At 36.2% G+C, this 27,437-nt stretch overlaps 1 protein-coding gene across 1 annotated transcript in view; it reads left to right on the top strand.

Moving 5' to 3' along the window:
- Positions 1-27,437, top strand: part of LOC122805359 (actin, clone 302-like) — a 305,392-nt gene that overhangs the window by 205,292 nt on the left and 72,663 nt on the right. The window contains exons 5-6 of the mRNA XM_044075487.1: positions 3,485-3,609; positions 22,332-22,507. Of these exons, the coding sequence (XP_043931422.1) occupies positions 3,485-3,609; positions 22,332-22,507 (301 nt within the window). The remainder of the gene's footprint in view (positions 1-3,484; positions 3,610-22,331; positions 22,508-27,437) is intronic.

The following is a 27,437-nucleotide window of genomic DNA, read 5'->3' on the forward strand; positions in this document are numbered from 1 at the left end:
TATTTATTAAGTACTAAAATCTGTTTTCCTCTAGACAAGTGGGAAAAGTTGAGTGCTGTAGTAATTTGTAGCTTATTTAGTGCTTACGAGTTCTGAACAAGTGTTGAGCTCAAAGAAACATATTTGAGTGTCAGTCCATTAACTTGCTAGTATTCTTCCCAAAATTTACAAATAAAGGGAAATATATGCTGCACTTACTGGATGTTCATAGAGAATTAAGTTTCTACCTACACAGAACAAAAGAGATTCGAAAGACAGATCAGCTGTTTCCTTTACATATGATAAATTGGGGGGGAATCAGTTACACATGTAACTCTAGCTAGATGGCTGACAGATTGCATCTCCTTTATCTATAATAAATTGAATGTCCCCTTAACAAAACCATTAAAGGCTCATTCAACTAGATCTATGGCAATTTCTGCTGTATTCCAATTTAGAGCCTCCATGGATGATATATGTATGGCTGCAACTTGGTCAAATTCTCATACCTTTATCACTTATTACAAACTAGATCTGGTCTTGAGGAGAACAGCAGCCTTTGGCTCAACCATACTCAGAAATAGCCTTCCTTAGAGTCTACCCAGGATCATAGGTAGCTGGGGACTCTGTCCCATTAGTTGAGGAATGAATGAAAATTAACTACATAAGATAAAGGAGTTATGTACTTACCATAATGTTCCATCTGTGTTGTCCATTTTCATTGTTCCTCAACTCCCTACCCACCATCCCCCACTTTTTTTCATAACTGACTTATGGAGGAATGAAACAGTTCAGGATACCTATGTCCTTTGGGTTGAACTCCAGTTTTGACATTTCTTTTATAGTCTTCCTGTCAAGTTGCAAACAAGATCTAAGAGATGTTAGAGGTAGTGCATTATGGTTAGGGAAGGAGCTTGAGAGTTTGTTGAAGACCACAACCAAGTATAATGGTTGAGTCAGATCTGAGGATCGAATCTGATCCCATTAGTTGAGGAGGAATGAAAATGGACAACAGAGATAATGGTATGGTAAGTACATAACTTCTTTATTCTCTTATCTGCTAAACTGTTATTATTGACTGCAGATTACCCAATGATCTCTAGTTCTTCTAACACTTTTTTATGTATCTCTTGTAAATATGCTCAAGTCAATGTACCTGCTATGCATAGTTGCTTTCCTCCACATCCTTTGAAAAGATCACGACTGTTTTCAAAGTTTGGCCTTTGTTTCTTTCTTTCTTTCTTCTAGGTAGGAGGCTGAAATCCAGATTTCCTGCATTGCTTGCTTTGCTGATTCTTGAAACAATCAGTTGGCATTAGAGCTGCTGCAAACCAGACCGCAGAAGCAAAAAAAAAAAAATATATATATATATATATATATATATATATCTTTAAATATATATATATATATATATATTGATCTTGATTGGTATAAGAACACACCATGCAGATATATCAGTGGAGGTCATCTCTGGAAATTGCCAGAAATATTGTTTTGTCCATTTATTATGAAAATTAATCAAGAAGCAGAATAGGGACTTCTTGAAGTCTGCAAAAGCTGTTTCAAATCCAGTATACATTCCTGAGAGAGTGATGTGTCAGGTTTGTAATATGAGGTACTTCAAGCTTCTGTTGTAAATGCTGCTGATCTGAATGAGAATAACCAGGCCTGTTACTTTAACAAAGTGAGCAGTGACTACAAATGCTCAAAATACATGGCAATGTTATAAGTAAACCTCTCAGGTACTAGGACTGTACATTGTTAAATGAAAGCTTGAAATGTATGTGTAACATATTTGTGGTATAAGTTCACGACTTAATAACTAGATACAGTGCAACTTAATTACTAAGATATGTGATAGTAAATTACATTTGCATTAAGGAAATGCAAGCCTTCTTTAGAATAAGTGCTGTGTTACCTAACAGTGTATGGGATTAGTGTAGCATACATTTAAGGGAAGTGATGTAATTGGGTATGAGTTGTGTTACCCTGAGGGAATTAAGTCAGTTTCAGTAAATTGCTGAACTGTCAGCAGGTTTTGTATGTGTGTCTGCTTGCTTTGTTATTTTGACACTGCACATGGCTTATAACCAGTGTACAATGCAACATGGTATTACTTACATGAAATTACATATATCGTTCATACTGGAGCCCCCTGCAATCATAAATAATTGTTTAACAAGTAGTGTTGTCATGACTACCAGTACTTTAACTTACCCTTTTTTAGAAACTGAGCATCCAGCAGCAGTTCCTGTTACCTGGACAGAGGACTGCATAAGTGTCTTGTACACTTCAGAGATGTCCAGCAGAATCTCTTGATCTCATATTTCAAGGCTAATGGTGTCTAAGGTGCAGATAACAGCTGAGCCTCATTATGCACACTTCCTCTGTTATGCATGAGAAAACTATCTGTTGTCTTTAGGCATGAGAGACCTGCTTTCAAGTTCATGGAAAAAAATGTTTGCTAAAACAGAAAACCTCCTTAAGCATAAAACAAATAGCATCTCACTTTTATGCCATAATGGATAAAATAACTGAACACAGTATGCGACTCACACTCAGTATCACAAGCAGGAAATTACATTGTGGTTTACACCATGGAATCTGAATCACACACCTGTACCTCACGTTTTCCTGTGCAGTTGAACTTTATAGTATGAAAAGAACCTGGATGTTTATTTTTTATTAACACTTGTAATGTGAGTGCAGTCCGCTTCATAGTTATTGTATTACTAAGTGCAGTCCACTTGATAGTTATTGTATTACTGAAGTATTTCACTGACCATTTATATAGTATTGTATAATGTTAATGGGAGCACTGTCAGTGGCCGAGTTTCAGAAATCTTAGCCACATAACTCACACAGAGTCTTGAGGATACAGGAAAATTGCTTTTTGTCTCTTTTGTTATATGAAATATGTGGTAATATAAGCAATGTTCTCTTTGTCATTTTAGTGGTGAAATTAATGGTTTTGCATCAGAAAATGTTCCTCATGCATTAAATTAAATTAAATTAAATTTATGCATTAAATGTTCACTGACATTTTAAGGAATTATGAATGGAACACAGTAAACAGTCGAGCGGAAGTAGCACCTGTCAGGTCACTGTCATGTAGGCCAAACTCTAGCTGTGATCATGACTGCAGTTTAGATTACAGATCTGTTCTTTTCAGTAGGCATCATTGCTGTATATGAAGTTCAGTCTAGCTATGAATGTGACCACTGTTGGAGAGCTCATGACTTTCCTCCACAGGCAAACAGCAGAGATGTATATGTGCTTTGTGAAGCAGAGATGTACGTTTCAAGGGCTACAAATTGTCTGGTGCACAAACTACATTGTGTAGCTTAATAAATAGTGTAACCTGGAGTGATAAGCCAGATGTTCCAAATTCTGACACAAGGATTACATTTTACAAAAGGATTTCCACATTAGAGCTTTGTCTTTTGTTTTATAAGTTCTTTGGCTCAGTAAAGTATATGTTTATCTTTTCTCAAACAATGAACAGGTGTGGTATTTGATTCAGGAGAAGGAGTAAGTCATGCTGTACCAATATATGAAGGCTGCAGTCTTCCTCATTCAGTGCAACAATTATGGCTGGCTGGAAGGGATCTGACTGGCTACTTGAGAAAGGTATCTATTTTACTTTATAAATGTGCTGTTTTTTATTCAGGTGTTTTTTGTTTTTGTTTTTTTATTTCATTGGCACCGACATAAAGACCCAAGTACTTCTCTTTAAACTTTTGAGAGCACTATGGTACTTGCACTATTTTCTCAGTCATATAGTATGCAAGCAGAAGCAATAGACCTCAGACATAGTTTTGGGTGAAATGTGGATGTGTCAGACTTTTTTTCACGGTTTCTCATGTTAACCTGTAACCTATAAGTTATACTGCCAGCTTGCTGCTTAATTGTTGCACTTCTGATAACCAAGTATCTCTTTACTCTGAAGGCATCCTAACATGAGTATCATTTGGGACTCCATTTTTACATGTCATCATTGTAATTTAATTTTGAAAATCCTTACAGCCCACTTGGTGTGTCATGCTCCTTGTCTGTGTATATCAACATCATACGCAGGCCTAAGAGGACACATCATGTGCTCCTTTGCCTTGGGAGCTCTTTTCTGTTTCTCACACAGATCAGATCTCAAGTGATAATATAGGTCACAAAAAACTTCCAGATCCAGTGCTTTAGAAATCAAGATCTTTGAAATGTTCATACTGTTTTAGGTCACATGCCTAAACCTGTAGCTATAGTGTTTGCATTGCCAGGAAGAGGCACTTCATGTGAAGAAATGTTACCAGTCTCAAAGTTTTGATATAGACACCCAAAGGGAGAAGGTGAAAGTAGAGGCCTACATCGTCTTAACTAGGATAATGTCATTGGAGGGTGGCCATTGTGAGGAGAACCTATCATGTGATATCTGACCATGGTTAGTTAGAAATGGGAGACAAAGAATTTAGAGGCCATGCGTCAGCTAAATCTCCTAATTCTAAGTCTGTGTCAGTATCTGGCTCCTCATATGCCACCTGCTGTACTTCAGCCAGTGAGGGAAGCAGCTTGTACCAATGTTTGACTGCTGGTGAAGGGAGCAGGTGAGGTGTATCCCTAGTGACTATGCAGCCCTAGGGTGCCACCAGTGCCCTTCCCATACTTAGGCATTTGGAGCTACACTTCTCTTAGGCCAGAGAAAGCCTGATGGCCAGAGCTCATGAGCCTTCTATTGGTCCTTCCATGTTACGTGGACCTCTGCTGATGGTCCTATATTAGACTTTTATCCACTGTTTGATTTATAGTCAATTTTGTAACATAAATACATAAATTCACCATTAGGGAACACAGATAAATACCCATACAAGACTCCATGCATCCCTGTCATGGCCTTCCGACACATTTGCATACACCATACTGTATGCTGTGCCCTTTGCCTAAAACCCGGCACACCCCACCTGTCCTTCCTGAATTGTCCAGAGTTTTGGGTGAGTCTAGGCTTCATTTTTGGTATGTCATCTTCTTTCTTAATCTTCCAAAATAAATAGATTATGAGGAACCTGAGACCCTTGTTTCTGAGATGGAGAGGGATAATGAGACCATCCTACACTATACCTTCCCTTAAGGTGACCCCTTATTTGGAGAAAAAAGCTGTATGTCCCACTAATTCTTAGATACCTTGTAGGTGGTCTCTTTATCTAAGCCAGAGCAACTCCATCATGAGAGAGTACTACCATCCTTTCTCTTATGCTAGAGTGGTTCATTCACATCAAAATACCAGAACCATGGCATGCATTTCTTAATAAACTTTTGCTTTTATTTTCCCTCAAAAATTTCATGTGTTCATAGGTTCATAGACAGGTAATAGGTTAGCTTCCCTTGTGGGCCATTTTAAGCCTAGCCAATTTCCCCTTAAAAGTGAGAATCAGACACTGTACTTTGTGTGTCTAAGGTAAACGCCTTAACCTTTATGCCAACCCCCAAATGCTACTTATAGAAACAAAGGGCAAGGGTGGTATTAAGGGCAAAGCATCTAAACCTGAAGATCCAAAAAACTTAATTTATCACAAGTTTAACTTAAATATAGCTGAGGCTGATGGTAGTGGGGTTCAGAGGTTGATCATCAAAATGAAAAGCAGCTTGAAAAAGTAGGCTGGTAGAAATTCTGGCTTTAAAAATCAGAAAGAGATGCAACTTACTCTCTTAACTTTCCGAAAGATGCCATCAAGCCATTCTTTATAATTTGTAGAGTTGACATCTTGCCTAGTTCTTCGTGTAGGGACCCATCTTTGGATACTAGTTCCAGGGATTTTCCTCCGGTACTCACTGTTACTGGGCAGACTTGGGATGCTGCTGAGATCCTCCCCAACCCTTAGGCGCACTGAAACGAAAGTTCTGTCCTCTATGTTTGCCAGCTCCATTAATAAACTCTTTAATTTATGAATCTTAGGGACATCCCTTGTTTTCAGTGTTGTTCATAGGTTAGTACTAGGCTAACTGCTCTTGTGAGCCATTGTAAGCCTAGCCAATTATCTTTTGTGAGACTCAAACCCTGCACCTTGTGTGTGTAAGGCAAACACCTTAACCATTAGGCCACCCTCCCAATCCCTATTGTGTGACTATTTTCTTACTCACCAGCATAATTAAGGGCAGTAATTGTGTATTTTGTCATAAGAGATCTCCCAACACTTCAGTTTTTAGAAAGTACACTATACTCTTCACTTGAATCTCCTTTACAAACACAACAATTACTGTTTTTATAAGTCCCTTTTAAATTCAACTAACTTACTGCATTTCAATATATGCTTTATATTTTAAATATATATATAGATTTCGCCATTTCCTGAGTCACATGTCCTGCACATTTCTGACATATCAGAAAATATTCTGCTCAGCATAACTGGAGTATAATATACTTATGGAGCTATCTTCATGCATAGAATTGCAAACACCTGGTCTTGGTTGAATACTTTAACATTAAGCTGGCTTAACTCTAACCATCTTCCATTCACTAGCTAGCTAGCAGTGTAGCCCACGGTTGCCTGTAGAAGACTTGTTTCTATTTTCCATCAGAAAATTATACATTTCAGTTACTAAATATCTGTTTCTTGCAATTTGCTCTCTCATTTTGTTGTCCACTTTACTAGTTGAGGAATATCACTCTCTTGTATATACTTTATCTCCTTAAATTTCCCTCACTGATTTCTCCTAAATTCTCCTGTATTCCAATAGGTCAGATTTCTTCAGTGCCATCTGCCAAGTCAAGATTTGTCCTGAATTCACTAGTCAATACCAATATTTAATCTTTCTGTTCTTGTGGTCTATCCCCAGTAGGTATTTTGTTTTTTAATATAGTGTTTATATATTTTGTTTTTCATATAGATTCATAGGTAAGCACTCGGCTAGCTGCCCTTGCAGGCCAGTTTAAGCCTAGCCAGTTTCCTTTTTGTGGTTGACATAATTTATCCAATTTGGTTATAGATTGGTCTTACCCATCCCATGATCAATAATTATATATATTATGCCTAATGAGAATAACTGGGGGTCATACCATACATAATTTGAGGGGACCCATGCGTGGGATAAAGCATTTAGAAGTTGCATCAGTCCATTAGTAGTACAGAGGGCAGTCCTGTGGTTAATTTTCTATTTCCCATCCATAGATGTAAGTTGTGTGATGAATTTTGTTTTATGTTCCACAGCAGCAGTATCCTCGGCAAAATATACCTGTCCCTCCAAACCACTCTGTTGATATTGCTGGTCCTGCCATACTTAGTAGCTGTCATAATAATATAACCCTTAGAAAACCAATGAGGGTTAACTTATTACTCCACAGTAAAAGTCTACATCTTACAAAACCAAGTATAATGTAGTGAAGTCCCAAGGCTATAGATTAGCTAGAATTACCACAGAGATGGAACCATTTTTGGGAAACCTGAACTTCTCTTAGAAGAAGGTAAGGGGTAGAAGAGATGAAACTCACTATAGTAAAATTAGGGTACCCCTTACGTACTTCAGTAACATTAAATTGTTACAGAATATTTTTGACAGGAATTGGCATGTCTTATGTACGGATGAACAGATTAAATCTATACTGGGGGATAGACCGTGATTTGCTTTCAGAAATAAAAAATCACTTAAAAGTGTGCTGTGTTATCCAAAGTTGGATAACAGTAATGGGATGGATTTGAGTGTTGTAGGCACTCTGCCCTGTAACAAATGCAACTTTTGGCATCTGATTATTACCAGCAGTAGGTCTTTATATCCTGACACAGGTAGGATGATGGAGTTTAGTAATATACATGCTAGTTTTGATTCTATGCATGTGGTCTACCTGGCCTACTGCCAGGTGTGTATGTCCTATGTTGGCAAAATGGACAGAAAGTTCAAGGATCGTATTAGAGAGCATGTATACAATATTAGCAGACAGATAGAAACAAGTGCACCAGCTCAACATGTCATGCAGCATAACCCCACACACTCCTTTAGAGTTATGGTGATTGAGGACATTGTGCCCAGTGAATGGGGAGGTAATGTTAGAAATAGAACAGAAACATCAGAACTCAAATGGATTATTAGGATGCGGGCCACTACAGGTAGGGATATGAATGATAAGCTATGCATTAAACCCATTCTGCAAGCTAACAAGTTGAAGAGTTAGGATGTATGCCAGAATATATATATATATATATATATATATATATATATATATATATATATGTTGTATCTTTTGGCTTTTCCCGGTTAGGGGTTGCCACAGCAGAACTCCGGTCCGCTAATGACTCGCAGTAGATTTTTACGTACCGACTTGCCAGGCCTGACGCACAACCTTCAATGAAGGTACACCCATTCACGCATGCCTCCACACAGAAGACGCTTTAGCTGGGAATCAAACAGGACAACATCTTACTGTGAGGCGACAACACTACCGCAGCACCACCACTGCAGCTATATATATATATATATATATATATATATATATATATATATATATATATATATATATATATATATATATATATATATATATATATATATATAAACACACACACACAGACTTTATATATGTTTTTATTTATACTGCTTTTTTATATATGCTGCTTTTTATATCTGCACTATTTTTATATATGTTACTTCTTTATATATGTTACTATCTTATGCATTATTGTTGTTGGTACAGACCATTGCTGTATTAGATCTATTTTATAATCTGTAACTTTAAGGCTGAATTGGCCAAGTGACCTCATTCGCTGGTTTGTATTTTAAAAATGGTGTCTTTTGGTTCTTTCTGTAATGTATGAAAAGCACACACCAACCACAAACTGATATAAAAAGCCAAATAGAAGCCAGTAAGATCCACAACCGATTTACTGATTGAGCATTTTCATCTCACAGTAAATTCTGATGAAGTTTCTATTGTGAGACGAAAGCGCTCAATCAATAAATCGGTTATGGATCTTACTGGCTTTTATCTGGCTTTTCTTTCTGTAATATCTGATGAAGCAGCAAAGGTGCTGCAAAAGCGCTCACTATCATTAAAGGTTTATGCCTTGTGTTGCCGTGGCTTAGTCCTTCGCTATTTTTTTACAGTTTAGGAAAAGTAAATGAGGGAATTGTACTAATGTGGCTCTGGCAGTGACTGCTAGCTATTTTTTGATCAGCATAGTATATTTGTCTGGCTGGTATAAAAAGCATCACTGTGCTCTTGAGCAATTTCTTGCTATTTTCTTTTTAAAATACTTCCTGTTCCTGTTAGCTTTAGCGTAATACTGAAGGCATTTTCCTGATGCTTTATGGAGCTAGTTAATTGGTGTAAGACTGTATCATATGCTAATATTGTGCAGTTTTGGCTGGGAGTAAGTTAATACAACATGTGGAAAGCAATGGGCCGAGTACAGATTCCTGAGGTACACTACTATGAAATATGTATGGATGAGGAAGGACTATTGGTGGTACCCAAAATGCCCTCCTGTGTGAAAGATATGTTTTAAACCAAGACACTGTACTGTCTTTCATACAATGCTTTGTGCACAGCCCGACAGGCACACATGATCTACAGCCTCAGATGTCCTTGTCAGATCTTAAAATAAGCTTAGCTAGGTAGGGGCCTTTTTTAATCACAGCACAGTGATTAATATGAATCCTTGGCAAAAGCCATGTTGATTGTCAAAGAGAATATCATACATGCTTATGTGGTCCTATAACTGTGAATTATTTTTTCTAGGCTTTTGTTAAGTGGGCTTATGTATTCACAATTGGACATCACTTGGACAATGGTATTGGTGTGAGTAGTGCATGCATAAAGCTTTATGGGACAGTGAGAATTAGTTTGAAGGTATGACTGAGTGGTTTACAGTTGCCTGGGTGTGTTAGCTTTAGGAATTTGTGGCGCGGGATCTGTGATTGTTTAGATTTTTGTTATCTGTATTTTGTGACAATTTTTTGACCGCCTTATGTCTGTTGGGTTGGAAATAAAATGTTTGGACTGTGGTAGTGTTGATTGCTGTTTAAGTACTTCTGAGGGGTGATGTACAGGTAAAGTCAGAGGTGGGAATATCTGGCCTATTAGAGATGAGCTTAAAAATTTCATCCAGGATGTGTCAAAGTAGAGACTTTAGATATTTACTTGTTGCACGTAAGTCTCCCATTACTGATTGTTAAAAACTAACATCTAAGGATACTTTAGCAATGCTCTCCACTATTCTAGCGACTTTTTTTGATTCCTTTGTGTTTTTTAAAGGGTTGGCCTTTCATAATTTCTGTGGATTATCTCTGTTCCTTGTTAGTTTGGTAATAACTATGGGCATTCTTTTGGCCATCCTTAAGAAGGAGATGATTTATTGAGCATTAATTAATAATTTTTGTTACATGTTCTTCCATGGTGTTATTTGAGTTCAGGTGGTGTACATATTACTAGTAGAAAGATTTTGATGATGTTTGGGCCAGTGGCCAGGTTGGTCTGCATTCACTGGCTGTATTTCAGTGTCTTACATCAGCAGTATTTAAGTTTTGAAACTTCTTGCCTAGAAGCATCTTGACAACATAAATAAGTACCAGATCTCTGGTCATGGCAACTGGAATAACTACTTGACAGGAATTTTGACAGACATAAACTACCTTTTAGCCAGTGTTCTGATACAGATATTACTGATGGATTCTGTAGAAACATGTAATCTTTGAATGCAGGCCATTTATTGTTAATTCTGGCAGCATTCAGTAGTAAGATAGAGTAAAAGATAAAGTTTTACCATGTGAGTTATTTCCCTGTGATGCTTGAGAGGAGATAGTGAATGTCTTCCTTTTTGTGACTGACAGACAGCATGCACATTTTTATATATTTTATTTGAGGGGGGGGGCTATTTAGTAGTCTGATTGTAATACGTGTATGTGTGATAGATATCTGTATAGATAAGTGGGACCAAACGGATCAACTTGAAGAAATTCATATGTTACTATATTGATAGAGGTTGTTTAAATGGGCCTAGGTAAATTATACCATAGAATATACCATGATCCGCCAGCCACGCCTTAATTGGCGTTAACTATGGTTAACCGTTGCGAAAGTAATGGATGACTTTTTAAATTAGACTTCGGCCTAGTACTTACCATTTGCTATGTTAAATGGGTTGTTAAATGGGTTTGTTAAATGCGGAAAGCGAGGAAAAACACGCAAAGCTTATTTCGTTGCTTATTAAATTTTGTTAAAAAATACATTTAACCCAGTTTTGTTAAGAGCAAAAAAAACAACGGAAAGCAAGATCTCCCGTTGGCTTTTTTAGTGTTTTATTATGTTAAATAAGTTTTAACATAGCGAGACAGAGAAAATAAAGTTATTTTGTTGCCGCTATTTAATCTAAACTATTAACTCATCATTTCTTGGCTACTAAAAAAAGCGCGGAGATCTTGATTTTTAAATTCTTGCCTAGGTAGCTATAGCTGTTGGTGATTTTGTAAGTTGTGTTATGATTTGTAGACAGAAGTACAATACGTAGTATACTTGCTATTAGGATTTATTTTAATATTTTAATTTAGTTGAATTGATGTCAGAATTTGCTGAAATAAATGTATGTTTGTATGAATAAGAGTACTGCTTCTGATTTTTCTCTGTGAGCTTCGGTGTTTCTGCTAGAGTGTTATCTTTGTTTTGTAGTATGGTTGGGTTTTGCAGTAATTCTAAGTGGTAAAGGACTTATAGCCAGAGGAATGAAAACATTGCAATGGAGACTGCAGTTTAAAAAAATGGAGTAGCTAGAGGTCTGGATGGCAGGACAGCAAATTGGGTCAGCCTATGTTACAGTAATAAAGCAATCAACATGTGGGTGGGCAGAGAATTCTCATAAATGACAGGCAGCCTGATAGTGAGTGAAATGTGCAAAAATATCAATGCTCATATTACTAATACTTGTAAGGATAAATACAGATTGTGAGTAAATATACTTTATCTATAAGATTTGCAGCTCTAGGAGTATGGTTTTAGAAGCAACAGGAAAACAACACGGTAATGCTGTAGAATAATAGTGTGCATAAGTGGTCATGGAAGAACAGACAGTCAAAAAGTACATGTATTTTTTAGGCTGCCGCTCAGCTGTTTTGTTTCATCACTGATATAGCCACATGCCTTAAATGACCTACCTTTGCATCAGTAGCTGGTGCATCCTAGTCTGGCTGTTCGGAGAAGCCTGACTCCAGATGTATACCTGTACTTTTACAGGTTGCGAGAGATAATTTTCTGTTAGGAAATTTGAGATGTGGCTACCTATTTGTAGCACTGACACTGATTTGGTTGTGTGGGGGTCTGATTCATACTTTGCTGCTATGTTTTTAAATGCTGCAGGACAAGTTTTTATTTGGGGTCTGCTGAATAACTAACTTGCTTTGCAGCAGTAACTGGTGGGTAGAAGTGTGGTTGCTAGTTTGATCTTGAGGGGAAGGGGCTGATTCCACACACTGCTGCTGTACTTGAGATTGCAGGATGGGATTCTCATCTAGGAAGTCTTCTGAATGGCTACCTGAATTACAACATTCCTGTTAACATAAGTAGACTGTGTGGTGTGACAGTCTGCAAAATTTCATGATATCTGGATTGTCAGGTTTGAGTATATGAATTTTTTGAGAGTTGGAATACAGTATTTATCAATAATATAGATGCATTCAACTTGCATTATATCAGAACTAAAAACCATGTATGGTTCTTCATGGAGGTAACATTTTCTCTTACTGGAAATATGCTAGCTAGCCAGCCTCATGTCCACCTGGAAATATGAACTATACCTCTCAGTTGTACAGATTTTTCACAGAATTTCTAGATTTTTGCCTCGTATTTTTGGCCCATTTTCAGTTTTCTGGCAAATTATTGCTCAATCAATGAAGATTTAAGTTAGAAAATAATGACAGCCATTTTAGTTTTAGACTTCATACCCTTCAGAAGATTCATGCTAATGCAAAACCTGTTATTCTATCAACTTTCTAGGTTTGTAAGAGCAATATTTAAAATTGTTCCTATTTTGGGGCCATTGTCCCACTTTTATTTATGTCTTTGTCCAGACTTCTTGTTCTAAAAGGTTGAGAGGTATGAGTGCATAGATGTGAAGTTATACATAGTATGAAGTTGTGCACATGTACGTACACTTAAAATGACAAAATAATTGCAGTTTCTAGGTAAGGATCTTGTTATATTTTTTTGAAAACTTTAGAAGGAAATTTTAAACTCTTTAGAGCTATACTTCAAATCTAATATATGCAGCCAGCAGGCTTACATAACCATTAAGCTACACAGTTTATGCCATTCATTTGTAACAAAAATATACTCATGGTGTATACCATGGTTGGCAAAGTCAGTGAATATTAGAATCATACAGTTGGCAGAGACAGTAAACATCAGAATCATTCTTATTCCACTGGCATTGCATTAGAGCAACATTATTTATTTATCAGAAACTGATGTATCTTTCGGCTTTTCCCGGTTAGGGGTCGCCAGAGCGGAACTCCGGTCCGCTAATGATTGGCAGCAGATTTTTACGTACCGAGTTGCTAGCCCTGACGTACAACCTTCAACAAAGGTACGCCCATTCACGCATGTCTCCACACAGAAGACGCTTTAGCTGAGAATCGAACGGGACAACGTCTTGCTGTGAGGCGACAATGCTACCGCAGCACCACCACCTCTGATACTTTTTGTAATTTTAAGTATTAAGCAGTTTGGACAAATGCAGGTTTTTCACGCACATCTAGATTTTTTATTTATTTAGCTCCCTTTAACTGGGAACATCCATCTGAAAGTCCCATTTTCATTGAATTCTCAGAGAAAATGTTCCGACAAATATAAAACGATAAAGCAAAACACCAGGACTTGGAGACAGCTGTAGAATCCAGTATAAAAATCTTGATTCGACACAAGCGCTTTCCTGGGTACCCCACTTCTTCAGATGTCTAATACATTTTAAAAACAGCTCTTGGTTTAAATATCCTCTTGAAACACATGATTAGAACCAACCAATACATTGTTCTGGTGTGAACAAGCACTTTCAGTGTAAAGTAACATTTTACAGGGTACATGCCATTGACTAAACTAGAAATCTGAATGTATATGTATACACTTCTAAAAGCAAAAATGTCAAGGACCCAAAAACCAGTAAGCAAAGAAGCAATGCTTTAACCGGAAAAAATGAAAAAAACCAAATAAAAAATAATAAAGTAAAGATAGTTGCTGATGTATAATCCAGCTACACAAAAAAGTCACGAATATACAGACCAGACCAAATGGAATCCAAGTTTTTTATTTACAGACCTTCAAAACGGCGCTTTTGGCTTTGATTATTTGATTAATTGATTTTGCATTAAATTAAAACATTAATTAACATTTAGTTTAATTTAAAAACAAACTTAAAGTAGAGTGCGAAAAAAAGAAAAAATTAGATTCATTATGTGTGTTAAAACGTTAATAGTTTGTTTTGTTTTATCTTAATCCTTAAATTAAATATACTAAAATAAAAAAAATCTGTAAAAAATAAAAATGTGTAAAGAATGTGCTTAAAAGGAAAAAGAAAAATGGAAAAAAAAAGAAAATGGAAAATCATCTGGAATGAATGGAAATGGATAATCTTGTAAAAAAAAATGTAAAAATTGTGATGGGTCCTATACAGAACCAAGCTAGACCTGCTACTAATGAAGTGAAATGGTGTGATATGTAATGTGTGAATAAATGAATGTCCACCTATAAAAACACAAAAGAGGGGAAAAAAAAAATGGAAAAATTGAAAAAAACTGAAGAAAAACCCATGGTGTGAACTGTCTCAAATTTAAAGTGCATTTTAGCTTTATTTTAGCTTTGCTTAAATTGTCATATCTGCCTGGGTGCCTTGTCGCATTCAGTCTTAATTCTTAATTGCCACATCAATTCTCTAGAACTGAGTGTAGTCTGTACAGGACCCGTCAGAGTTTAAATTTTACATTTTAAGACAAGATTATCCACACAGTTCCATTGGGGATAGATGATTTTTTTTTTTTTTTTTTTAACACATTTTTCTTTTAGCTAGACAAGCACATTCCCAACACATTTATGTGATTTTAGCGTTTTTATGAATAAAGATTATTTTAAGAAAAGTATCAAACAACTATTAACATTGCAACAAACAATTTTTTTGTACTGTATTTTAAGTTTGTCTTTAAATTAACTAAATGTTAATTAATGCAATCAATTAATGTTTTTAATCAATCAACCAATGGTTTCTGTAAATAAACATACACTTCTAAAAGCCTATTTATAAAGTATCTAAACTGTAATTCAAATTTCCATAAAATTTCAGTTTGCAATCACAAGCACAGAATATATCTGCACATATTTACACTTTTCACTTATGTTCTCCAAAACACATACAAGCCTGTAACAAGAAGTCATAATTTATCATACAAACAATTCCACAGCACAGCTTACCTAAAAAGCTGCCTAGATTTTAACTTAGGATGCAGGGGTATATATTCATTTAATCCATGACCTCTAGGTAAGATGTGCTGTGGAATTGTTCGTATGATAAATAGCTGACTTCTTGTTATAGGCTTATAATTGTTTTGGAGAACATAAGTGGAAAATATAAACATGTACGGATATATTCTGTGCTTGTGATTGTGAAATGAAATGCCCTAAGTCTTTCTGCCTGTTTTGAAATTTTTAGTTTATCTCCATTAGTGCATAATAGATCTTGGTCTGTTCTAATACTGTGCATTGCTTTTATCACATCTATCTTTCTTAGTATTTTTATTGCTCTATTCCGTCTTTTATAATCTAACAATAACACTTCTTCTCTTAGCTGCTTTATAGTTTTCTCTATTCAATATTTCCATGATCGTATTCGCTTTCGCCCCATCCTTTCCCTCGATACCCTGTGTTCCTGTGGTAGGACTTGATCAGTTATTAATTTAGCAGCACAGTAATATATTATATTTTCTTCTGTTATATCGCATTGGTCTCCATGGACAGTCCCAATTACTATGTTTGTTTTATCAAGCGTCTGACTTTTGGGGTTGTCCTTCTGTGTGGAGTCTGCGTGTCCTCCCCGCGGTTGGGTGGGCGTTCAAAAGATATGCATAAATGGGCATGCCTTCGTTGAAGGTTGAACGTCGAGCTAGCACCTCGGCGTTCGTGAAAATCTACTGCCAATCATTAGCAGACCGGAGTTCCGCTGTGGCGACCCCTAACTGGGAAAAGCTAAAAGACAACAACAACATCAACCTTCTGCAGTCTATTTCTCTCATTTATCTTGATATCTCTGTCTTTGTCTATTAAATCAAGCAACTCTTCTCTTAACTCCTTTTCTTCCATACTGAGGGCACATCCCTTGTTTTCTGTTTCCTGCGGGCATTCTATAGAAAGTTCTATAGCATCTTCATGTGGCACATTCTCTTCAATTTCATTGTGTGTCATCTGTTGTTCTGTCATATGGGAACTCACTGGCCTATCATTCCTCAACATTGACTGCATCAGAGTTTCCACAGTTTCCTGTTCCTTTCCTTGCTGTCTAGATTCAAGTGAACATTTATACTGGTTTCCTGTGGAAGGCTCCAAAATATCTTGATATGGCACCTGACCATTTGCTTCGTGTTCCACTGGTTTCTCCTTAATTTGGATATCCATTGCTCTGTCCTGTTGTGGTGCTTTCTGAATTTGATTTTCTACACTGAATCCTTCCCTTTGCAGCTATTCCATTACCTCAATTTCTATTTCTCTGGCTTCTCTATTACTAATCTCTTTTTTACTTTTCTTCTTAGTCTTCTTAATTTTTGAATTGTAAAGTTTTTCATATCTGGATTTCTTTGCCTGTTTTTCTCTTCAAATATCTTTGGTGCTGCTCTTTTGTATTGGCTAGTTTTGCTTTCTCCTTTGCATAAATATCACACCATATTAAATCACTTTTCCTTTCCCATGTCCATATTTCTTCTTCACGTCTCCTGATCTTTTTGCATTTCCTTATTCTGGGAACTCTGTCCACCATGCTGTGATGTAGTCTGTTTTAGAACTTCTACATTAAATCCTTCACTTCGCAGGCACTCCATAACTTCAACTTCTATTTCTTTAACTTCTGCTTTACTAATTGTCTTTTCTACATGACATCTTTGTGCTATTAATCATTATTAATTATTGTGAAATTTTCCATATCTGGATACCTTTGCCTGTATTTCTCTTCGAATATCTTTGAGACTGCCTTCTCTATATTAACTTGACTTTCTCCTTTGCATAAATGTTGCACCATATCAAATCTCTCTTTGTTTCCCATGTCCATATTTCTTTTTTATATTTTTCAAATATCTCTAGGTTTTGTTGTTTATAACTTCCTCAGATGCTTCTTTTTCCAAAGAGATCAACGTTTCTTAACCCATGTACTGTTTTTCAAAAGTCTATTGTATTAATGAACACAAATTTTTATTTGAAGCTTGTGACAGTAATAGTAACAATACATAATTTCTTTCTTATCCTCAATAGTCCACTCTATCGTCTTTATGGTTCTTCTTTGGCCAATCAATTTTTGTCGTTTTTGTGGACTGCTACTTCCTTCTACAACAGGGGGCCATTCTCCCCCTGAGCCTGGCCTAGCCTGGCCCCATTGTAGGAATGTTTATGTATTTTGAGGATTCTACACTGTCATTTTTTTTCCAGTCCTTGCACCAGTGCGCCTACCAGGATTGGGCAATTTTTATCCTGGGTCTTGTGCACCCAGCTATCTTTTATGCTATGGTCACTTGGATGAGGGATCAGCTAGAGTCTGTACTCTATACTGGCAGAAGCTGTGTGTTTAAGGTAGTATTCAAGTTGCTGTTTAATTTTACTAATGTAAGTACCTCTTCTTCTGGTCAGGTACTAATGCAATTATTATAAAATATTATGTAATTTTGTATGATAAGTCTGGGAGGGTAGTAAGAGATGTTTTTTAAACAAAATTCTGTGATTGATAAGATAGAGGGGTTTTGTTGTTGCAGCCATGCTTCCAGTTGAGCCCATGTGTCATTGCTGCTGCAGAAGTTCATGTTTGCAGATATAAATTGTCCATATCCTGGCATGGTGTGAATATCACCAAATAGCAATAGTAATATAAGAACTAAGATGTACCTGGATCCCCGAACTTCTGCACATCTGATGGCAATACCAATGTAATAAATGTATCTGGTATGGTTATGGAATCCTGATAGCACCTAACCACCCCCCATGTAAATCCCCTGTGATGGATAAGAGTCATCAGAAGTAGCACTCATTTCAAATGTTGTATGGACTGCTACAGAAGAGGAGCCTATAAAAGGCTTCCAAGTAGTTGTCCAGCATATCTGTTCCTCTGCAGGGGCCTCTGCTTTGGCATATGTGGGCAAGCCTTCTGCCTGTATTGTTACAGACAGTGCCACTGTGTCAGCAGATGCTGCCACTTACAGGTATCTATCATCATCAGCCACAGATACCTTGCTAATATTTATTGTTTTTAATTTATTGTTATTTATACATTTGTTAACTAGTAAGTGCTGTGGTCCAATGACTGCTTGCAAGCCAGTAGTCTAAAGATAATGTATTACAGAGAAATCAAATGCAAAGTTATTACATTTATATACGGGATGTTTGCTGTAAGAATGGCATATAGGCATAGAAATACAATGAAAAGAAAATGCATTTTAGTGAAAAGCAGTTCAAGAAGGAATATAAAGGACAAAGAATAAATTATGAGATCCAAAAGAATACAGCAAGTTACAGTGAAAACAATGAAAATACACTCTAAATTGGCGAAGAAGACAGTGAAAACAATGAAAATAAAATATAGTAAAAGCAAAGGATAAAACAGCCGCAGTGTGTTAAAATATGAAGAGCAATTACAGTGTGCTAATGCCAGTGATGCTACTTACATAATTTGCAATAGGAATGATAACCTGTGCATACTGTTTAAGCAGCAGATAACATGTAATTGTGTTAGGATCAGACCATACGACTCTGGAGTAGCAAGTCTAGGAGTAGTGAAGGGAGTGTTAAATAGCAGTATCAGTGTATAGGGATAAGGGAATTAGAGCATTGCTGATAGTCCATCCTTTGTGGTGAATCTGTCTATTGAAATGCTTAATGCCTTTTTCCTTTGCATGGAATATTGTATCAGTAAACTTTCATCAAAGCTATTAGAGAGACCTATTAAGGCTGCCCAAAGCACTCATGTCTTGCACCATTACTTGGCAAATCTGGTCCTGATATCTGAGTTGTAAAATTTTCCAGGCATTGCTCCCTTGGAGGGTTATGCAAGTGCAAGTATACCTGTGGGCAAAACATGTCAGTCATTGGGTGTGTATAGTATGCTGTATAATGCTAATACCTCTGGCTACAGCCTCTCCCTTATATACCTGTATATCAGCTACAGTAAATACTATTCACAGACCACCATCTCTGTGCTGTGACCATGGCCACAGAATTCCTTTCTTTATGCATTTATTTACCAGTTAGTACAAAGCACAACTGCCCGTACTGTAGCCATGCCTCAATATGTGACTTTTTAACCTCCAATACATTGAAGCATGTCCTTTACAAGTTTTCCATTGTACACAGTCAACCCCAGGTAGATGGTGTACTGCCATGCCAATGTCCTGATTTCCCAGTTACATGCATGCCATGGCATCTGCCTCAGTGTGACTACCACAATGTTTATTTTCTTTTTTTTTTCTTTTTGCTGTGGTACTTTACTTTGCAAAGCTAAAAGTTTACAGAAACTTGGATAAATTTCTTCCCTTCCACAGTTATACGGTAATGCACTGGCACTTTATATCATGCTAACAGTGGCCAATTAGCATGTTGATTATGCTAATGAAGCTATCTAGTGCCGCTGTTTGTGAATCACTGATATAGCACATTACACTACCAAACATGCTGGTTGTAGCAGTGCATGTCATGGTAACCTCTAGGCATATGGGTCGCAAATAGACCCTGTATACTTACAAATTAAAAAAAAAATGCATTTTGAGGGTAATGTATGGGTCACAAAAATGACATTAAGTGATATGCAAGATATCTGTAAGGTTCCCATTCAGATGCATTTGTGATCCTCAAAGTAGTGAGACTGAAAATGCAGATATTATGAATATATACAAAGTACAACTTTGGGACACGGAGTATGTGTATGTGTATATATATATATATATATATATATATATATATATATATATATATATATATATATATATATATATATATATATATATATGGGTTATCTTTAGAACGTCGACAGCCCACTACATCGAATTCCACTTCTCAGACATGGCAGAACATCGACAAATGAAGAGCCGAAGTTTCCCGCATGGTAAGTTACCGTTTGGCCATCCATAACTGAAAAACTGCCATTAACCTGACTACAAAAATGTGGGGGGCTATGCCCTCCATACACCTCCTACGTGGGGGGCTTCATCCCCCAACACCCCCCTACCTTAATATTTCAACTCCGAGAATGCACTACCGTGGGGGTAAGGGGCAAAGTTCGGGTGGATGGCCAAATGGTAACTTACCGTGCGGGAAATGTCGGCTCTTCAGTTGTCGATGTTCTGCCATGTCGAAGAAGTGGAATTCAATGTAGTGGGCTTTCGACGTACTAAGGGTAACCCATATATATATATATATATATATATATATATATATATATATATATATATATATATATATATATATATATATATATATATATATATATATATAACACACACGCACGCATACATACATACAGACAGAACAATACTACTACAATAAACTTTAAATACATATACTTTTGTTCAAGTCACATGTAGTTTCCATTATGCCCTTAAAGTGCTAGTGCATATCTTAAATGTAATAAAAACATTTTTTCCAATTATACACTTCATATCCCTATATAAGTTAGTACTTTCTAAAAAATTATGCTACTTTTTATATAACATAACATAACTGTATATTAAAAACAGGATTATTATGCATACGTTGAACAACTTTTACTATTAAACCTATATCTATGTGTTATTATTTTAATTTATATGGGCTTCTAATATAGGTTTTATGGAAAGATATTCATTTATACCTGGGGAGTCTGAGGCATTTAATTTAATTTGCCAAATGACCTCCTTTTCCGCTACTTTCTTCTTGTTCACAACTTATTGGCATTATATACATACAGATTGCATAAAATACTGAGGGGTAAAACACTGACTTGTGATAATGCGAAGAGAAATAGCAAAAATAAAAATATACAAGAAAAAAATGAGAAAAAGAGAAGATGAACTACTTATTACAAGAATGAATACAAAGGAGAAATAGTAGACAGAGTGCAAGGAGAGGGAAACAGTGACAATTAAGGGATACTGAATAAATGATAAGATAAAAAGAAAACAGAGGGGAATAAACTAGGATTAATGACGTGGAGGGGCAGAAGGTGACTAATGAAGCAAGAGGAAGAAGGCAAGCTAGAATGTACCTTATATTATTAAAAGAAAGGATTGAAGGAAGAGAGGCAAAGAAACAAATAAGAAGAATGACGTTCAAGTACTGAAGAGGAAGAATGAAAATAAAGGAAAGGTGACAAAGATGAGAGAATTGGGCAAAGTGGGATTAAAGAGATTAAAACAGGAAGGAGGCTGGGGAATAAGCCACACTGTGTATAAGATCATTTAATGAAAATATAAGTTATGCTGGGTATCTTGAACAGGGAGGGGAATGTTGACTATAAAGAGGAATATTATTGCAGAGTCTGGCCACAGAAGGGAAAGGGTGGAGTTGGTATGGCAATTAATGTTTACTTTAGCTAAACTGGCAGCAGTAAATTTCAGACTTCTTTGACAGTGTGCCAGATAATGGAGTGAGAAGGACTTTTGAGAGACTACAGCACCTTATGGTTATCCACTTGGAGCAAGCCTGACCTATCCCAGTAGTGTCAGCAGTGATATTCTGGTGCTTATCCATGTTCACTCTAGTTTATACCCATTAAACCCATGAGTCTTTGCTATCAGTATGTGCAGGTGTTTATATACATGTGTCTGTCTGTGTGGCTGTATGTTTCAGTGAGCTGTACTGAAACTCTACAGGAAGATACTGACACCAAGATGGTATGCATGAGTGCAGATGGCATCTGCTATCAAAACTTCTGTCCCACTTCCAAGTAGCTCATTCTCACAGGTCTGCAGTTACTTACTGCACACAGTTGAATACTGTGCAAATGTGGCATCAGCTATGGTGGTAGCTTTGATTCTAAAGTTGTCTTTTAGCATATATATATATATATATATATATATATATATATATATATATATATATATATATATATATATATATATATATACATATATATAACTCACATGAAATTTGAGTAACATTTTTAATGTTTTATTTACAGCTTTTACAGGACAGAGGATACTGCTTCAGAACTGCTACAGAACTGGAAATTGTCCGGGACATCAAGGAAAAGTTGTGTTATGTATCGCAAGACCCAGACACAGAATGCAGTACTAATGAAGTATCATATACTCTTCCAGATGGACAAATCCTTAAACTAGGGAATGAAAGATTCAGGTATGTTGCACATTTCTGTTGATTAAGGGGGAGTGGGAAATCCTGATGAAATAGCTGTGATCCCAGGACAATCAAAGTTAAGAGAGAGATAATCATGCAAAACGATTCAGACTCCGCGGCATGCACTTTCCCACTCTGAAATAATTACTATTAGTATTGGATGCTCTGTGCATAAAATAACATAACTCATATTAATTAGTTTGAGTTTCATTTATTTTATTTTATTTACTTAACATATGTTAACTGGGAACTTCCGACTGGGTCAGAACCCCATTTTCAGTGGAGGCCCAGGGAGAAAAGCTCCAAATGATATAATGAAAGTTAAGATAATTTACATGAACAAGATAAAAACAGGTATTATAGCACACATTAATAATAATTGAATACTAAATAAGTACAGAGAGGTAAATGCAGCAGTAAAACATGTACTAAATTAAAGTGGTAGATTGCAAACTCTTTTTTTTATATATAGATCAGGTAGGAGTAAGGTAAAGAATGAGGATCAGAACATTAGATGACAAGTAGATGCTTAGAAGGATGGCAAAGTTAAGAGTGTAGAAATATGGAAAGTCTGTTAGTCCAAGATGCTAGTGGTTAGTAGATGAAATTCCTGTTTTAGGGATTGAAGGTAAAGCCCTTGGAGAGTATATGGAGTTCACCTGTTAGGGAAAGAGCAGGGGCAGGTCTGATGACATAGAAAATGTTTTTTAGGGTGTTTTGAAGTTGATAAAGCTCTCAGTGTTAGTACTGTCTGTTGGCAGAGAGTTCCAGAGCTTGGCGGTAGCATGAGAGTGTAGGCACTGTCAAGCTCTTTTGTTTGTTCATGATGCACTGTTTGCATTTTAATGATTTCGTCACTATTTTACCTGCCAGTACTTCAGGGTCAGTGAAAACACTAATGTTGCTAATCTTATTTCTGCTGACTGACCTGGAAGGGTATTAAGTTAAGGGAGAGTGGTCAAAACTAATAAGACTTTCCTTTGTGTTTTTGGGATGTGACATGGCATCTTAAATTTCTGGTTGAATGACTTCTAGAGATTTAAAAAAGCTTCACTAAACATTACATGTATAAGACTATGCAGTAGCAGTACTGAAATTCTGCATAACAGCATTGTAGCACAGTACAACCCTCTTACAGCTATGCAGTGCCAGCACTGAAATTCTGCATAACAGCAGTGTAGCACAGTACATCCCTCTTACAGCTATGCAGTGCCAGTACTGAAATTCTGCATAACAGCAGTGTAGCACAGTACATCCCTCTTACAGCTAGGCATCAGTACTGAAAGTCTGCATAACAGCAGTGTAGCACAGTACATCCCTCTTACAGCTATGCAGTGCCAGTAATGAAATTCTGCATAACAGCAGTGTAGCATAGTACATCCCTCTTACAGCTATGCAGTGCCAATACTGAAATTCTGCATAACAGCAATGCAGCGTAATACAGCCCTCTTACAGCTGTGCAGTGCCAGTACTGGAATTTTGAATAACCTCAGTGTAGTATTCCCTATCCCTCATGGAGCTGTGCAGTGCTGGTATTAGATTTCAAAATGTGCATAGATTTCAAAATATGCACAATGTTTTTAAACTGCACAGTCCTGTAATGTTTTATGGCCTGAAGAGATCTCACAGCATCTCTTAGGTTACAGCTATCATGAGACACGTACAGTGGTCTCCTTTGATTGTGCAGCCCAGGAGATTGAGCAGAGAGACATCCACTTTAGATGAGAGTCAGGCAGTACTTGCTTGTAATTGGAATGTAACCACACTTAGAAAGCTTGTATTTCTCTTTACTGAATATGGAAACATTCCTATGACGCATTCTAGGAGCAAGACCTGAGCTATGCATCTAACAAGAAAGAACTGGAAAGTATGAGGTTGGATACACTTATCTAAACCAGAACACTAATACCCTGGTAAGCAAGAAAGCTAGACACTGAAAGAAATGTGAAAAATGGGGGTTGCAGGGAGGTGTTCCCAGCTGTTACCAATGAGAAATGGCTGCACAATAATCAATTAATTTCACTTTGTTCTTTTTTCTGTTACTATTTTCTGGTTATTGATTTAATAATCTAAACTGCCTGCATGAATGTGTGTATATGTGTATACCAAAGAAACATATGGGGACAAAAGCTCACTAAACAAAATGAATAACCACAGTAAAAGTAAGTTGCATTAGCCCAAAAGCCATAGGAAAAGACCACTGCAGTTGAATTATCTCACAAATTAAATGTTTCATTTGTACTAGCTTAGCACTTTCATCCTTAGTGTAATGGCCTTCATCAGAACTAGTAATGAATCATTAAAAAGCCATTTATATGCAAAATTAAAAACTTCACATGGCATAGCAAATCCAATAAAAATATGACTTCATTTAAGCAAACCCAGAAATGATGTCACAAATAAATGCAAGCCGCAGTAAATAACATATTAAAGTATTTAAAGCTATAACTTGGCCGAGAGTAATTTTAAAACACTAACAATGGATATAGCATCATTCAATCCAGGCTTAACACTCACATTTATATATATATATATATATATATATATATATATATATATATATACATACATACATACATACAAATATTTCAAGCATGGGCATTAATGCCCTTCTAGCTTGCCAATATACCAAAACACCTGTTCCCATAATAAGTATCCAGGCTGTTCTTAAAAACATCTAAACTAGTACTTGCTTTAATGTAATTTGGTAGTCTGTTCCATGCATCAACTACTCTGTCAGAGAAGCAGTTAGTACACTTCTCATTCCTATAGAATCTTCTACATAGGTTGTCTGATGATTCTCTAGTACTTTTAGATAACCCCAAACATTCCCAGAGGTAGTTGTCCCTAAATGCCCTATATACCTGAATAAGATCTCCTCTTAGATATCTGTAAGAGACACTGTACAAGTTCAGATGTTTTAGTCTTTCATAATAACTTAAATTTTCACGTCCATGGATACCCTTAGTATTTTTCCATTGTACTCTTTCCAGTTGACTCATGCTTGTTTTCTTATAGGTTTTCCATATTGTTATTCTATACTCAAGTTTGGGTCTAATGTAACTAACAAACAACTTCATTATTTGTGATTTCCTAGACTTTATACATCTTTTTATACAACCTATAGTTCTATAAATATCATTAACCAATTGGTCGATATGATTAGAAAAACTCATAGTTGAATCTACCCATATACCCAGGTCCTTAAATGAGTCTACAGTTTTAATCACTGTGTGCTATATTAAATATTCACCTTTCAATTTATGTCTACCAAATCTCATATGCTTAGTTTTTGATGTATTTATCAGCATATTATTCTCCTATGCCCAAATGGTCAATTTAGTCAAGTTGTTTTGCAGACATGCCTTATCTGTAAGACATGTAATCAGTTTACCCAACTTCAGGCCATCTGCATATAGACTGTAGAACACCTCAGATGAAAAAGATAGATACAATCTAAACAAGTAAGGCCTAGGACAGAGCCCTGTGGGACACCCTGACTGTAACCAAGGATTTTGCCTGTCCAGTTGTTGTGTGATACTTGCCATGTCCTCTTTGTAGGCCAAGTAGCTATCCATCTTATCAATAATACATCAATACCTAGTTGTAGTAATTTATTGATCCCTTGTTATGTGTATGACCCTGTCAAATGCTGAAGTTAAATCTACATAAATTACATCACTGCACAATTTTTCATTCATAGCTGTTATTATTTTGTTATAGAACATCATGTTACAGGTGGTAATATATCTGTTTTCAACATATGCATGCTAATATATGGTTTCAAGTCCCAACCCATCCATGTATGACAATAACTTATCCAATACTACCATCTCCATTATTTTTCCACAACATGAAAGTAGACTTAAGTGTCTGTATGACTCTGGGTTTGTCCTACTCCCATTTCCCTTAAAAACAGATTTAATAAGTGCATCTCTCCAATCTTGAGGAATCTCCCCATATTTATATGACCTAGTGAATAACAAATATAATGGTACTGTAAGTTCTTGCTAATGTGTTCTCAGGTCATTGTTACTAATTCCGTCTCCTCCCTGTGCTTTGTTTGGATCCAGTTTGAGCAGTTCTTTTTCAATATAATCTAATTTGATTCCAGTATCTGTGGTTACCTGCATGTCACTAGGACAACTTACCACCACTTTTGTGAAGCCAAACTGTTTTGCATAAGATTTTGTAAATATATCTATAATCTGTTGTGTCTGAGAATAAACTTTAGAATCTGCACACAGTTTATCAATTTGTGTGTCTTTACTCCTTCCATATCTTATGTATCTATAAAAATGTTTCCTATTATGCTCAATATCTTTATATAAATTTTCTTCAAAATTGTATTGACCTTGTCTCACACTATGCTTAATCTGTTTGTCCAGCTTGTTTATTTCTGTTTTCAAAGTTGTAGTTCGACCTCTTTTCCATTTCTTATATTTTTGTCTCTCACCTTAACCTTGTTCTTATGGAAATATATCCCCCCATGTTGTATGTCTAGATCCTGATGTTAAACATTTTATTTTTTACACTCAAACACATTTTCTTTCAAAACTTTCCACATTCCATCTGCAGTTTTTCCACTGAACACCTCACTCCAGTTAGTATTACAGTGACTGTTTTGTTTCCATATAATATAATCTGTAATTAACCTTCTCTGCATTGGAATAGATTTCAGTTTGGCAGAATTACCTAGCAACAAATTAACCTTTATAATCCCATGATCACCACACATCAATGGTGGTAAAACTTGACTTGAAGTTACAGTAATTTCTTTGGGAACACAATGTCTAGTATGTTCCATCCCCTGGTAGATTTTTTTTACAATCTGAAGCAATTGTTGTTCCTAAATATACGCTGTGAATAATTTCCTTACTAACGTTGTTGAATCAATATTATTCCAGTCTGTTTCAGGTAAATTTAAGTC

Source organism: Protopterus annectens, chromosome 1.part0 (assembly GCF_019279795.1).
Source record: "Protopterus annectens isolate FY-2018-M chromosome 1.part0, PAN1.0, whole genome shotgun sequence".
NCBI lineage: Eukaryota > Metazoa > Chordata > Ceratodontiformes > Protopteridae > Protopterus > Protopterus annectens.